This window comes from Aulonocara sp. 'chitande type north' Nkhata Bay, linkage group LG12 (assembly GCF_057382095.1).
Source record: "Aulonocara sp. 'chitande type north' Nkhata Bay isolate Kocher_YH1m ecotype deep benthic linkage group LG12, A_spYH_male_GT1.1, whole genome shotgun sequence".
NCBI lineage: Eukaryota > Metazoa > Chordata > Actinopteri > Cichliformes > Cichlidae > Aulonocara > Aulonocara sp. 'chitande type north' Nkhata Bay.
In genome coordinates, this window is record NC_141355.1 from 38,613,174 (window position 1) to 38,626,141 (window position 12,968).

Sequence of the window (12,968 nt, forward strand, 5' to 3'; positions counted from 1 at the left end):
ATGTATTGATTTTTGTATAGTATTTTTCTCTCTCTCTTATTTTCTTTTCTAAATGTACCTGTATATTGTTTACATGTTTGAAATAAATTAACAAACAATCAATCAATGATTGGTGTAATCAATCAGGTGATCAGCTCAGCTTTCTGTAAACTGACAGCTCTGTGCATCGATGTATCTCAGGGTCACGAGTAAAACATGATGTTTTACCCAGTTAAAAAGACATTTTAATTCTTTATCTGCTCATTTTGTTAGTATCAGTTCTCTGTAAGAGTCACTTTCAAGCAGAAATTCCAAATAACTTTTTTAAACAGTTTTCCAAATCAGTTTTCACACACCTGACCACGCTAGACCAACTTATTCATCTGTTCTTTAGAAAATGAGGAAATTATGCAGCACTACTGACTTTAAAAGCCACTGATTTCTAAATTTTGCTGCGTTTCCTGCTAAAAAAAAAAGGTTTTCAATAGGATTAAATACAGTCTATTTAAAAAAGACAATAAACTTCAGTTATTAAAGCGTTCTTTACAGGATAGATCATTAAAAATGAGAGCAGAATCAACAACATGGATTTAAAGAAGCTCAAAGAAAAAACAGTAGATATCAATGTGGGGGAAATACTGGAAGAACCAACAAAAATATTCTTTGAAAGGAAAAAAAACATGTGGTTATTTTTAGTAACTTAATACATTTAAAATGTTATTTTACAAACTCTTAAATTGTCACTTTAAATTACAAAGTTACAAATGAATTCATTTTGCTTTTTGTAAGTATCTTATAAATGTGAGCAGCTGCTGGAACATTTTAACCCTGAACTTTAGCTCCGTCAGGCAGCTAACTGTTAGCTCTGTACGAACTTGGCTAGCTGCTTTCTGGGTGGTTATTACTAATGAACAGACTCACCCGCAGCAAACAGGGTTTAAAAGTCCACAGACATAAATAGAAAGTCCCAAACAGCCTGTGTGGCTGTGTGTGGTCACAAAACCTTTGGCTTGGTGTTAAAAAGCAGTTTTGTTCTCAGCTGCAGCTAGCCGCGCTAACGGGCGCCTAAACTGAGTTACCTGGGCCGCCATGACTCTCTGTCTTTCCGCGATCAGTTTGCATTTGGGACACTGGCAGTCCCTCCAGTTGCAAAAGCGCTTGTGTCCCTTCAGTGGAGACACGTATCCGTGATTTCTACAGCGGGAGCACTTGGGCATCCTGGGGGATTTCTTGACTTTGGGGGACATCGGTCCGCTGCAATCCGGTACCTGCTTACTCTGCTGGTCCTGGCTCATGGGTCCTGGCAATAAGGAGTGCTGATAACTGTTGGACCTGCCCAGAGAAGACGTGTGCACACGGACAGGTCTGCTGCTGAGCCCAAGCAGAGGCTGGCTGATAAGATATGCACTGGTGCCAGGCTGGAGGCTGTAAGGTCCCTGTCCCTCCACACCCTGCTTTTTGGTTTTTTTCCCCAGAAGGCCTGGGATCCAGTGGGAGGAAACAATGCGGGGGAGAGAGCTGGAAGTACAGAAGCATCATTCTGCAGGCCTCCCGTTTTTCTCTCTCCAGTCACGAGTTAAAAATATTGACTCAAAAACACAATTTAAAATTCAATACAATTCTTCTTATGAGGTGCAGCGACCAGAAAAGTGTCCTCAGAGGCCACCTGATGGCTTTGCAGAGTGAAAAAAGGCATACTCTTTGGACTTTAACTCAGTCTGTGCCAGCTTTGCAGTCTGAAGGACCAACGCGTGGGCCAAGTGGGTAACAGAAAATAACCATGACTCTGTGTTATAATCTGAAGATTTAACTTAACTACGGTTCATGCCAATTATCCCCCAAATTAAATACAGGAAATTGTTCTGCCTGTCAAATTAAAATAACTATTACTATTAGTGTAATATTCTTTATAGTATCTTCCCACTGAAACATATTTATTGCAGTGTTTTTCCCACCTTGGCTGCTGGTGAATTAATTAATTGCTCAGCTTGACTGAGCTGAAACTGAGCTGACCTCCGCACCGTCAGTCAGCCCGGTGGATTTATAGACAGGGAGTGAGGTGAAGCTCAGAGGCAGCCAATTAAAATCCTTACAGCCAAACGGAGGGGGATAAAACAAAGTTGCCAATTAAAAAGCAGCCCCGAATCACTGAGTCAAAATAAATAGCTGCTACACTTCACTGGCTCAGGTCCTAAAGTAACTGAAAGCAGGGCTGCAACACTGAGTTTAATTGCCTCTAAAGGTTATAATGACAGATTATAATGCAGTGATAAAGTCTGCAGTTTAATGCAGGTAACATCTCCATTAGTCTGAATCCAGTCCAAGCAGGCCTGTAAAACACAGCAGACCAACATGGAAAACGTATGTGCCTATCATCCACCGCTTTATAATAAATATGAATAAATGCTGCCTCTCAGCAGCTCAGAGAGAGACACTTATTTTGAAATGATCATCAGTGTAAAATGAACAGTAGAGCCAATAAAAGCCAACTATGTAATCCAGCCCCCACAATGATTTATGCTTTAAACTGAGTATACCATGCAACAAGAAGTAGGTATGAAGTTGGCTTTGAATACCTGTAGTTAGGTCTCAGACCTTCTTTTTGCAATGGTCTGTAGAGGTTTGTTTGCATTGATGAAGCAGTGAAATGAAATGATGAATGGCCACGCAATAACGTTGTCTTTATATATTTAATTTACCTGGGTGGACACAAGGAGATGGCAAAACCAATTTGTGCTACTGAAAGTGAAAGCATATAAAGAGTTTCTTTCATTTTCGACACTTTAGTCTCTGAATTGTTTCTGAAGCTTTCCGTGTGTAGTTCAAATGCTGCTTCACTGTTATTATGTATTATATTGATATTTTCCCCCGTTGATACCTTTTAGCTACAATCATGAACTCAGTCTTCAATTTCTTTTGTACTCGCCAGTGTCTTTTTTCTTTTCTTTTCATTCTTATTTTCTATGCATTTAGTTCTATTTGTGATTGCACATTAACTGAATTTTAAGGGAAAATGATGGCATATTAAACAGAATGGAAATATATATTAGCTCTGCCACATTTAAAAGGCATGAAAGTATTTTATTCCAGTACGGTATGTATTAAATTGTTATCAAGAAAGTTTAAATCTCAGTCAATTCACAATCACGAATCAGGTTAAAGAAGAAGTCGTCACCGTTTCCGAGAAGTCACTGAAGGCAGCATTGCCTAGCAACGGTGCCGTTTAGTTTCTCGCGCCGGGCTATCGGCGGAAACTTTAGCTAACTTTCTGTGAGACACAATGCCCAGAAAGACGGAGAGAAAAGGCAGCGACAAACGAGATGGAAACAAGAAGACACCGAAAAAGGAAAACTCCGAGTTTCCTGCAGAGAAAAGCGGGTCTGCGGACAAAGAGAAGGACCTCTACCTGACACAGATAGCGTATTTAACCGACGAGCTGGAGCGGTGAGCCGTTTAAGTTTACCGTAATGTTTAGAGTGATTGTGTGTGCAGTAAAAAGCACTTTGTAATGATATCTTAAATATGTTTTATTTGCTAACTCGATCTAATGTTGCATTAGCATAATGGAGGCTGAATTTACAAAGCTTCATTGAAATGAACTGATTTTACAAGCTACAGTGAGACGCTTCATTCTTTGGTGCGCTCAGATAACAATGATCCCGGGGTTCCTTCATGAGGGGGTTTGAAAAGTGTGTTAATGCAGGTTCACATGAACAAAATACAACAAAACATTTACTACATGCTTCTTTCACATGCCATGTACTAGGATTTACTTATGAAAGTGACTTTTCATTTTTTTCTATCCAACATATTCACAAGTTTCTTCTCTTTTTAAGTGTCATCACAGCAGAGCATCGTCTCTAACATCCTCCTCTCCCACACTAGCTCTCCGTGGTCTTCCTGTTTTCTTCCTTGCAGCTCCTTCTTTAACATCCTCTGTCCAGTTTATATACCAACCCTCTGCACACGTCCAAACCATAAATCAGTATTTATACTGCATGAGAAAAATGCTAAAGGGAGACACTTGGAAGATTGTTTAGCAAACCAGCGTCATTAGTCAGAGAGTTTATTTGGAACAAGAAGCATCCCCGCATTCGCTTGTCTTTGTTGTATCTTCCCTTTTGATACAGGGGGGTTGAAATGCCCCTAATTTTTACTGGTACTATCTGGCTATTCAACTAAGGACAATAATGTTTTATTTTTCATCCCAAAATACCCCATCTTGGGAGGGAAGGGAAGCAAATTCTCTTAAAATGCCATTAAACTTGTACTTATACTCTGCACAGCCAAAACAATTAAAGAAAGAAACAAATAATCCCATAGCCCGAAATATGATTGAAGTTTGGTTTACAATAAAAGAAATGATGAATATTAAGAATAATCTCTCTCAGGTTAGTCCTATTTGGGGGGAATGCTTTATTTGCACCAGGAAATTTGGACGCAGGGTTCCAGGGTTGGGCAGAAAAAGGTGTTAGGAAAGTGGGTGATCTTTTTTGTGATGGAATAATGGTCTCATTTGAGGATTTAGTTTCAAAAGTATTTACAGATTAGAAGCTTAATTTCTTCCATGCAAAATCAGTCTCTCAACGTTCCCCAGTTAAGTAAGTTAGAGGAGTTAATGGTGGAAAAAGGTGGTAATAAAGGCTTAATTTCAACATTCTATAACTGGATTGTCTCTGCCTCTCCAGAAACATCAGCTTCTAAGTTAGAAGCTCGGAGAAAGGACCTAAATATTAATATTTCTGAGGAGACATGGAAGCCAATTTGCTTAAAATCACAAAAACAATCGATTAATATTAACCTAAAGTTATTACAATATAATTGGATCATGCAAACATATGTAACACTGGTGAAATTGAACAAATATAATAACAGAATTCCAGATACATGTTTTAAATGTGGAGAAGCCCGTGGAACATTTTTCCGTTTTGGATGAGGGGAAAATTGTTTAGTCTGTGCTAGCTGTTTCTATTGTTTTTTTTTGTTTTCTTTTTTTCTCTTTTTTGTTTCCTTCAATATGTATAAATGTCACATATGGTACGAATGTACACATATTCTATATGTTTTTTATTTGATGTAAGTTTGGAAGAGAGCAGGGTGGGAGGTGAGGGGGGAGGGTTCCTATTACTGCAGCATATTACTGGGAAAACAGACCTTTGTATGCTGTTGCAAAAAGCAATAAAAATTTATTTAAAAAAGAAAAGAAAGTAAATTGCAGTGTGAGACTCATGTTTCTCACACTGCTTTGTGGTGACTTTGAAACTAACCAAGGTTCAAAAAAATATTAAAGTATTTCAGGCAAGTTGATTGTCTTGTGTCAGTAATTTTAGGTGCTTACTGTCAGAATTTTCTCAAAAGAAAAGAAAATTAAGTGTTGAAAGTGTCTGTTTGTTTTTCAAGTATTGGAAACTTGCTTTTTCTAAAAAAAAAAAAAAAAAAAAAAGTTCATTTGGATTTGGTACATGTCACACTGGGAATAATTTTTAGAGTTTTCCAGCTTTAATATCTGTCAAAAACATTCACCTGATTTGGCCTGTTTTAAAGATATTTTGTATTTGAGAAGCTGGAAATAAAATATCACTCTCACACCTGCAAAACTGTGGTTTCTACAGGCCTCGAGACCTTCACATATTTATTTGTTTCAGGCATCCATCGGTCTGAGTGAGCTTGAGGTCACTCAGACAGTGCATGCTCTGCTCGAGCTGTAGAGCTGCTTGAAATCCAGAAAAGGCCAGATGCAGTTTATAAATCGTTGAAGCTGTCATCCTTAACCCCTCAGATATCAGCTGAAATGTGATGACCTTGTGAGACAGAGGAAAGACTTGCTGACTCAGCGCAGCACACTGGAGCAGGAGAACAGAGACACGATCGCGTACCTGAAGCGTTCCCTGTTGGAGAAGGAGGACGAGGTGGGCGAGCTGTCGCAGCGGCTGCAGAACCAGCTGCAGGCTTCAGATCAGGAAAGAGACACCCTGCAGCTGCGGCACAGCCGGGAGAGGCAGGAGCTTCAGAACCGCATTGATGAGCTTATCAAAGAAAACATAGCACTCGGTAAAAGTTCAGCTCTTAGCATGTAGCCCATCAGAGTTTACCACAGGGTATCCACATAAACATCAAAGTGATGGTAGGGATTCGATTTTTAAAATAATAATAAGGATTTTTTTTTTTAAATAAAAGATGAAATTTCTGGATCTTCCTCCCTTTTCAGTTCAGTTCATTTTTATTTCAAACATATGCTTTCACAATCATTACAAAATATCACTGCATTCTTTTGTTTGAACGTTTATGTGTAACTAATTTTAATGGAATCTGGTCAAACGACTGGTATGAGTTCAGTTTATACCGAGACATATTTTCCTCAATAATCAATTATTTGAATAAATAAACCTTTGATTTTATACATTTCAGATGGATTTTACTCCAAAGTATTTGTTCATATTTATGAGGGCGGTGTGTGTCCCTGTCTGTGTAGCATTAATAAAGCTCTGTGGGGGAATCTTAATGATTACATTATTTGGAATCTAGTGATATTTTAAATATGTTAAATTAAATATGTCTTTGCATTTCAGGAGAACATACATTTTCCATTTAACTTTCTGAAGCCTGTTCTTAAACATTAGTTTAATGTTGTATCATACCATGAAGTGTCTGCCACAAGAATTCAAATGTGGGAACTCAAAAGTTTTCCTTCCAATTCAAGCCTTTTTGTTTTGTCTCAAATATAGAAATTAATAATACTAAAATTAAAAAAAAGGTTTTACTTTTGGAAAGGCTGAAAAGAACTGACAGTGATTTGCTGGAAGAGGCCTCTATCAGCCTCTCCCTGCCAAAGATGTTAAAAGGAGCTCAGCTTTATAGTATTCCTATATTTATAGTATTCCTATATTTATAGTATTCCTTGAAAATCCAGCCCAGATTTCTTTTGGATGCAAGTGTTTCCAGCAGGAACCATTAAACTTTCAGGAGGTTTATTTCAGCAAAGACTGGCTTCAGGGAATGATTTAAACTCTCCTCTTCTCCCCTCCAGCAGAGAGGTTTGCAAGCCTGGAGGCGTTTCAGGGGCAAAAGGAGGAGATGATGTCCAGCTTAGAGTTGCTGGAGAAGCAGCTGGCGAGTCAGAAGGAAGAGCACAAGGATGACATTCACAGCCTGGAGATGAAAGCGCTGCTGGAAAAGAGGAGGTGGAATCCACTTTAGTACATAAAAATCACAGCACAGACTCTTTTCATTACCCGGGTCGAGTCCACTCGTAGAAACTAGTTTAAGTTCAGACTGTAAACAAATCCGTGTCAGTGCAGCAACTCGCAGCTTGTCTTCAGGACGACATGTTAATCCTGCCTCTGTAGCACTAATGTTTTTTCCTTTATGTGATCCTCGTCCCACCAAGGGTCGTGTTCCTTTGAAGCTCTGAAACTGCAGGCATAAATTTAAGGGCATAAAATAAGTTTTCTCTCACCCCAACCAATCGCAGCAGATGGCCCCGCCCCCCTCTGAGCCTGGTTCTGCTGGAGGTTTCTTCCTGTTAAAAGGGAGTTTTTCCTTCCCACTGTCGCCAAAGTGCTGCTCATACGGGGTCATATGATTGTTGGGTTTTTCTCTGTATCTGCTGTACAATATGAAGCGCCTTGAGGCGACTTTTGTTGTGATTTGGCGCTATATAAATAAAATTGAATTGAATTAAATATCTGGCTATATATATATGAGAACACTCACCTTATCTACTGCACAGCAAATACACAAATATCGTCAGTGTCTCCTCACAAGGCTGCATACCTGAATTATCCACCTAAAATACCCTCTGATTTTACCTTCTTTGTCTTGTGTCCTGCCAAAGATTGGAGAGGGAGATGGAGTCTCACGCTGCAGCCATGGCAGCAGAGGTGCAGCTCCTGGTGGACCAGAAAGTCCCGGAGACGACCAGGCTGGCGCTGCAGGAGAACGCGGAGGTGAAAGCTCGCGTGGGGCAGCTGTCGGAGCAGGTGCAGATCCTGATGGAGGAGAATGCCGCCCTGCGGGGCTGCAAGAGTCAGCTCAGCATGGATGTGGAAAACCTGGAAGAAATGCTCAGAGACACGTCACGCACCAGCTGCGTCCGTAAGAAGGTAAGAGAAGGAATTCTAAATGTCTTTAAGTTTAACTTAATATTTTAAATGCAGTGTAACCACAGTCATGCTTCACTGTCCACTCAGATTACAGTGGCTTCAAATAATCCACATTTTATTTAGTTAAATCAAGGTTACTGAAAAGTGGACCAGCACTAGACAGTGTGCTCCCAGTGCCAGTCCCTTTCATCGTGTTTAACGCCAACGTCTTCTTAACGTGAAAAACAAGGGATTCACTCTAAATCCATACCCAACTCTCTCCATCAGGTGGTGGAGCAGCTCACAGAGAAGTGCCAGCAGCTGCAGGTGGAGCAGAAGGACTGCAGGCAGCGGCTCGAGCAGCTTCAGACCGAACACGCAGGAGCCCTGGGCAAGATGGAGGCGCTGAGGTCAAAGTTCACTCTGCCGTCCGTACAGATGAGTCTCACTCAGGTTTTCACGTTCATGAAAGCAAAGCAGCAGGTGCAGTTATTACACATACGGGCTCGTAGTCTCATTTGTGGTACGTTTATATGCAAGCAATAACTCCACAGTGAGATTCATCAATAATAAGTAATCAAATAAATCAATAACAACAGAGACACAAAAGAGACAGACAGGAAACATAAAAGCACTGAATCCTGTTACTGGTAGCAGCTGATGGCTGGATGATGATGATGAGGCCTCCCTGAACGAGACAAGAAAACACCCACAGTAGTTTATAGTTTATTCCTTTTTTACTTATGATTGCTGGAAAATTCATGTATTAATATTTAAAAATAGAAAAATATTTGTGCACTCATTTTTGTTTTACTTCAATACAAAGACATAAACTAGTATTTTACATTAGTGCAGCAGAAATACAGAAATTTGTATTCAGAATGAAAATGAACCCGGGCAGTGCAGAGGTTTGAAGGGGCGGGGCTCAAAGTTAAAAAGGGAAGCGTTCAGCCTGGAACAACAACCCACACTCATCAAGAAACTAGTTTTACCTGATGGGTACAATGTTGTTGCTGACAGTGCTGGAGGGCGGGGCTGGAGGGCGGGGCTGTGTGGATCTGAGACCGTAGACGGTAAAAAGTCCATTGGAGAGAATGTAGCTGATTAAACAGGTGAGATAATAATAAAATGCAAAGATTGGTGACAGTGCTTGGAATCATAAGGCAAAACACACACAAACACACACACACACACACACTCTCTCTCACTCTGTGTAAATATACTAAATGTAAGCCCTCCATAAAGGGAGGAAAAGCCCTGTAAAAATAAATATGTTCCATAAAACGGGGACAGACCCACAGACCCATGACAGCCTCACCCAGTTAGTTAGCAGCTACTACTTGTGCAGTTAATAAAAGGACAGGTGATGGTTGTCACGCGGTTTTACACACAGCACGCTCATTTGTTTCAATTCGTCAGTTACCACAACACAACTGACCAACGTGTACACAACAAGCTAATACTCCTGCGTGCTGTAGAGCTCGTTCCTGACTCGTGACCAGCGCGCTCTGCTGTCAAGGGCAATCATTGGTTAATGGTCATCATGTGACTGATGCAACCCAGAGCCTGTTATTTAGCAACACTGTGATTAATCGTTAAATGTTACTGTGAGGGGCACAGGCAGGACTCCACACACACACACACACACTAAAAAAATGCCTCTAGAAAAGAGCACTTGTGGCTCCCATCAAGCAGGTACTCAAACAGGTGCCTGATATGAACATTAAATGCTCATTACTCACTGCTCTGCTCTGCTTTGCTACTTTTCTTATCAGCAAGGTCGCATTCTTCTCAGGCAGACGCAGATCTCTGCACAATGAAGCCTTGTTCATCACTGCAGACAAAGAAAGCGACGTTTGCAGCGGTCCCAGCTGCTGTCATCAGTGACTCTGAGTGCTCGCCTCCTTCTTTTCCACCTCAGTTGCTCCTCTGTGTTTCCAAGCCAAGAGCTCAAAAAATCCCTCTTTCACACATGCAGAGAAGAGACGCTGCAAGATAAGAGCAGCCTTGACCTGACGTGTTAACTACGGCCACACAAAACAGTGTCTGTGAAATATCGTACATTTAACTCCATAAATTATTATTTGTACATAGAAACACAACAGGAAACGTGTTCATTCAAAATGAATAATTCTTTACATGCAAAACTAGAAAAGTGTATTTTAGTTTAAAGGCTCAGATTCAGGCAGAAAACAGAAAGTTGTGCATCAGTTTGGAGGCTTGACTGCAAGTACTCACTGATATCGTTCATTATTTATTATTATTAGTTAAACATGTCAGGGTCAGCCTGTTATCATTATCATTTCTGCCATATATGCACTGTTCAGGACAAACCTGTTTGAAAGACGCAACCAATCAGAAGAAAGGTGGCTTAAATGCAGAGGATGGAGAAGAGTAAGGATTGTTTTGAAGTTGAAAAATAAATTATATGGAGTAGAAAGTGATCTTTTCCTTAAAGGGGAGAGTCTCCTGTGATCTCACCCTGGGTCAGCACACCTGGATCACATGATTAGGTCATTACCAGGCCTCTGGAGAACTTCAGGACAGGTTGAGGAGGTCATTTAGCCATTTAGATCAGCTGTGTTGGATCAAGGACACATCTAAAACACATTCCCACTCCTGCTCTGAACTATGATGGCAGGTAACTCAGGGTGGCATAACATTTGCTCAGGGGGCATCCGGATTTGAACCAGAGACCTCTTGATCTGCAGTCAAATGCTCTACCACTGAGCTATACCCCCTCTGCTTGTGCTTTCAGGCAGAATCAGGCCTCTCTGTCTGAACAGTGCAGTAAAAACAGAGCTCAGATCAGCCGGCTGGAGGCGGAGCTTCAACAGGAGAGGAGGAGGAGGAGCAGGATGAAGAACATCATTCAGGAAGCAGCTGTTGCTCTCAGACAAGCACTGATGGTAAGATGACAGCGCTGACTCTGGAACGTGTGCAGATGACAGTGTCGTACTTTCTGACCGACTGCTCGATTTTAGAAAAGTGAGCTTCAGTGAGACCGACATCATTTCAAAGTAAAAGTCTGAAACCTTCAGCTAACACAGAACACACGAGGTATTCGCCTCATTAACGTTTTATGTTTTAGAATACAGAAATGAAAAAAAGATTTATGACAAGGTGGAATTTATCTGTAAAACACAAAGTTGTTGCAAGCAAACTGAATTCATTTTATTTCTCTGTCGATGACGATGGTTCCATGCTCCAGTGAAGAAGGTGAGGTCTTTATCTCAGCCAATCAGACTGTTTCAGTCTTGTTTTCACCTGCAGCAGGACTCAGAGGTGGACCAGTGGAAGCAGCTGATGCAGAGGATGCTGGTGCTTTTAAGCAGAGACGGATTTGCCAGCTCTGCTGCTGACAGCGGCAAAGTGAACGAGCTGCAGACGGCTGACTCTGCAGCAGCCCGGTAATAAAATCAGTGCTCGCTAAGATGGTCTGCAAATACCTGACAGGTTGATGACTGACAGAAATCCTGCATCTTTATCGTCTGTGTAGAACAAGGAGTCTGGATCCAGATTGGAGTTTCCAGTTCCAGCTGGCCCGCTACAGGCCGGGAGATCTGGGTTTTGTGCCTCGCCCCGCGCTGAAACACAAAAACGTGCTCCCCAGGATGGAAGCTGGCTCCAGCAGGTTTGTGAGGACCTCAGAGCTCAGCTTCAGGGCCTGCAGGGGGATGTCTGATCACAGCTACAGCTGCAGTTATTATATGATATAGCTGTTTACAACTAACATTTAAACTCTCCATTCCTTCATCAGTTTAGATATCAGGCAGACAACATCCTCCTATTTAAGTAGTTCAGTTCATAGACTGTATGTGAAAGAGGGACAGAGCCTCAGTGTTGGTGTTGTAGCCTTCGCTGTGTTAAAGCAATGAGAGGTTGTTATGCTGACTTATCTTCTCCCCACAGCAAACTGCATCCATAAACTGTATAACAAACAGACACACGTAATCTGAGTATCACACTGATAAATATTAAAGAAAAGTAGATTGTTCCAAATGGCACAATCATGGAGGCGTAGCAGGGCGACTGGTGTCAGCATCCAGCTGTCAGTGAAGCCTCAGCAGCATCAAAATAAACCAGTTATTAAAAACATGTTTTAAATGCCGTAAAGTTGAGACCGACTCAGTGATGGAGAGAGGTGGCCACTGAAGCAGTTTGACATCGCTGCTCTGAAGGTTTCCCTTTTTTAGCTTTAAGTGTTTTATGTCACCTGACTTTCTTCTTCTTCTGTTTTTTTCATATCCAGGAAACCGTCGAGTCTGAAGGCGGACAGCTCTGTGAAGCTCACCGATCCAGCTGTGACCTCCAAACAGAACAAACTCAAGTGACAGTAACAAAACTCATCTCCTAAAAACTGTCGATTATGTTGCAGTTCAGTCTGACATCGACTGAGACTCCTGTGAGCTCAGCCTGTTACAGTAAAGGTGACGCCTCTGTAACAAACTCTAATAATGTTCCTGCTGTGATGAAAACAGCTTGTCTGTTATTGTGCAGTGAAATAGGAAACATGTTATAAATGTTGTTTATCACAGTCTTCATGATTCTGCTTGGCTGTTGTTACAGAATGCTGAAAATGCCTTTACTGAGTGAAGATCAGCACTTTGGGTTCTGGGAAGCTGCAGCACACACTCCTCAGCATTTCATAGATTTGCATATTGAGACAATAGATGAAAGTACCAGAACCAGAGACCTCTTGATCTGCAGTCAAATATATAAATAAAAAAAAAAAAAAAATAATAATAATAATAATAATATATATATATATATATATATATATATATATATATATATATATATATATTCCTATTTAAGATTTTCTTTATTTAATCACTAGTGTGTACATATATTTATATATACATATATATATATTAGTCAGTTAACTGAAAATCTCTTTTTTTTTCT

At 40.7% G+C, this 12,968-nt stretch overlaps 2 protein-coding genes, 1 long non-coding RNA gene and 1 other non-coding gene across 8 annotated transcripts in view; 1 reads left to right on the forward strand and 3 right to left on the reverse strand.

Moving 5' to 3' along the window:
- The window catches only part of dmrt1 (doublesex and mab-3 related transcription factor 1), a 32,938-nt gene extending 31,466 nt beyond the window's left edge, over positions 1-1,472 (reverse strand). Inside the window, exon 1 of one of the 2 annotated variants that reach the window (XM_086257708.1) lies at positions 1,059-1,472. In XM_086257708.1, the coding sequence (XP_086113834.1) occupies positions 1,059-1,274 (216 nt within the window). In that variant the 5' untranslated portion in view covers positions 1,275-1,472. The remainder of the gene's footprint in view (positions 1-1,058) is intronic. The other variant, XM_086257707.1, reaches the window with a different exon arrangement.
- Positions 1,473-3,170: 1,698 nt separating this feature from the next.
- LOC147318069 (cilia- and flagella-associated protein 157-like) lies at positions 3,171-12,600 on the forward strand. 4 transcript variants are annotated; one of them, XM_086257701.1, is made up of 9 exons: positions 3,171-3,423; positions 5,759-6,030; positions 7,007-7,160; positions 7,814-8,081; positions 8,349-8,488; positions 10,819-10,969; positions 11,334-11,470; positions 11,560-11,694; positions 12,313-12,600. In XM_086257701.1, the coding sequence occupies exons 1-9, from the start codon at positions 3,260-3,262 to the stop codon at positions 12,392-12,394; spliced, it is 1,503 nt and encodes a 500-aa protein (XP_086113827.1). In that variant the 5' UTR covers positions 3,171-3,259; the 3' UTR covers positions 12,395-12,600. The 4 variants fall into 4 exon arrangements, with proteins under 4 accessions (XP_086113827.1, XP_086113830.1, XP_086113828.1 ...); XM_086257704.1 differs by having other exon boundaries at positions 11,337-11,470; XM_086257702.1 differs by having other exon boundaries at positions 7,010-7,160.
- LOC147318070 (uncharacterized) lies at positions 7,618-10,303 on the reverse strand. The gene is made up of 3 exons (XR_015124291.1): positions 9,803-10,303; positions 9,053-9,160; positions 7,618-8,748 (listed from the first exon to the last, which is right to left on the reverse strand). It is a non-coding gene; the product is annotated as an uncharacterized LOC147318070 (long non-coding RNA).
- trnac-gca (transfer RNA cysteine (anticodon GCA)) lies at positions 10,730-10,801 on the reverse strand. Its single transcript has one exon. It is a non-coding gene; the product is annotated as a tRNA-Cys (tRNA).
- Positions 12,601-12,968: the final 368 nt, after the last annotated feature.

What these genes read in the sequence shown, in the direction of transcription:
- LOC147318069 (XM_086257701.1), top strand. Translation starts at nt 3,260, where the DNA reads ATGCCCAGAAAGACGGAGAGAAAAGGCAGCGACAAACGAGATGGAAAC. An exon ending in TTAACCGACGAGCTGGAGCG is followed by an intron (nt 3,424 to 5,758) that starts GTGAGCCGTTTA and finishes TTAACCCCTCAG; the next exon opens with ATATCAGCTGAAATGTGATG. An exon ending in AGGTCAAAGTTCACTCTGCC is followed by an intron (nt 8,489 to 10,818) that starts GTCCGTACAGAT and finishes TTGTGCTTTCAG; the next exon opens with GCAGAATCAGGCCTCTCTGT.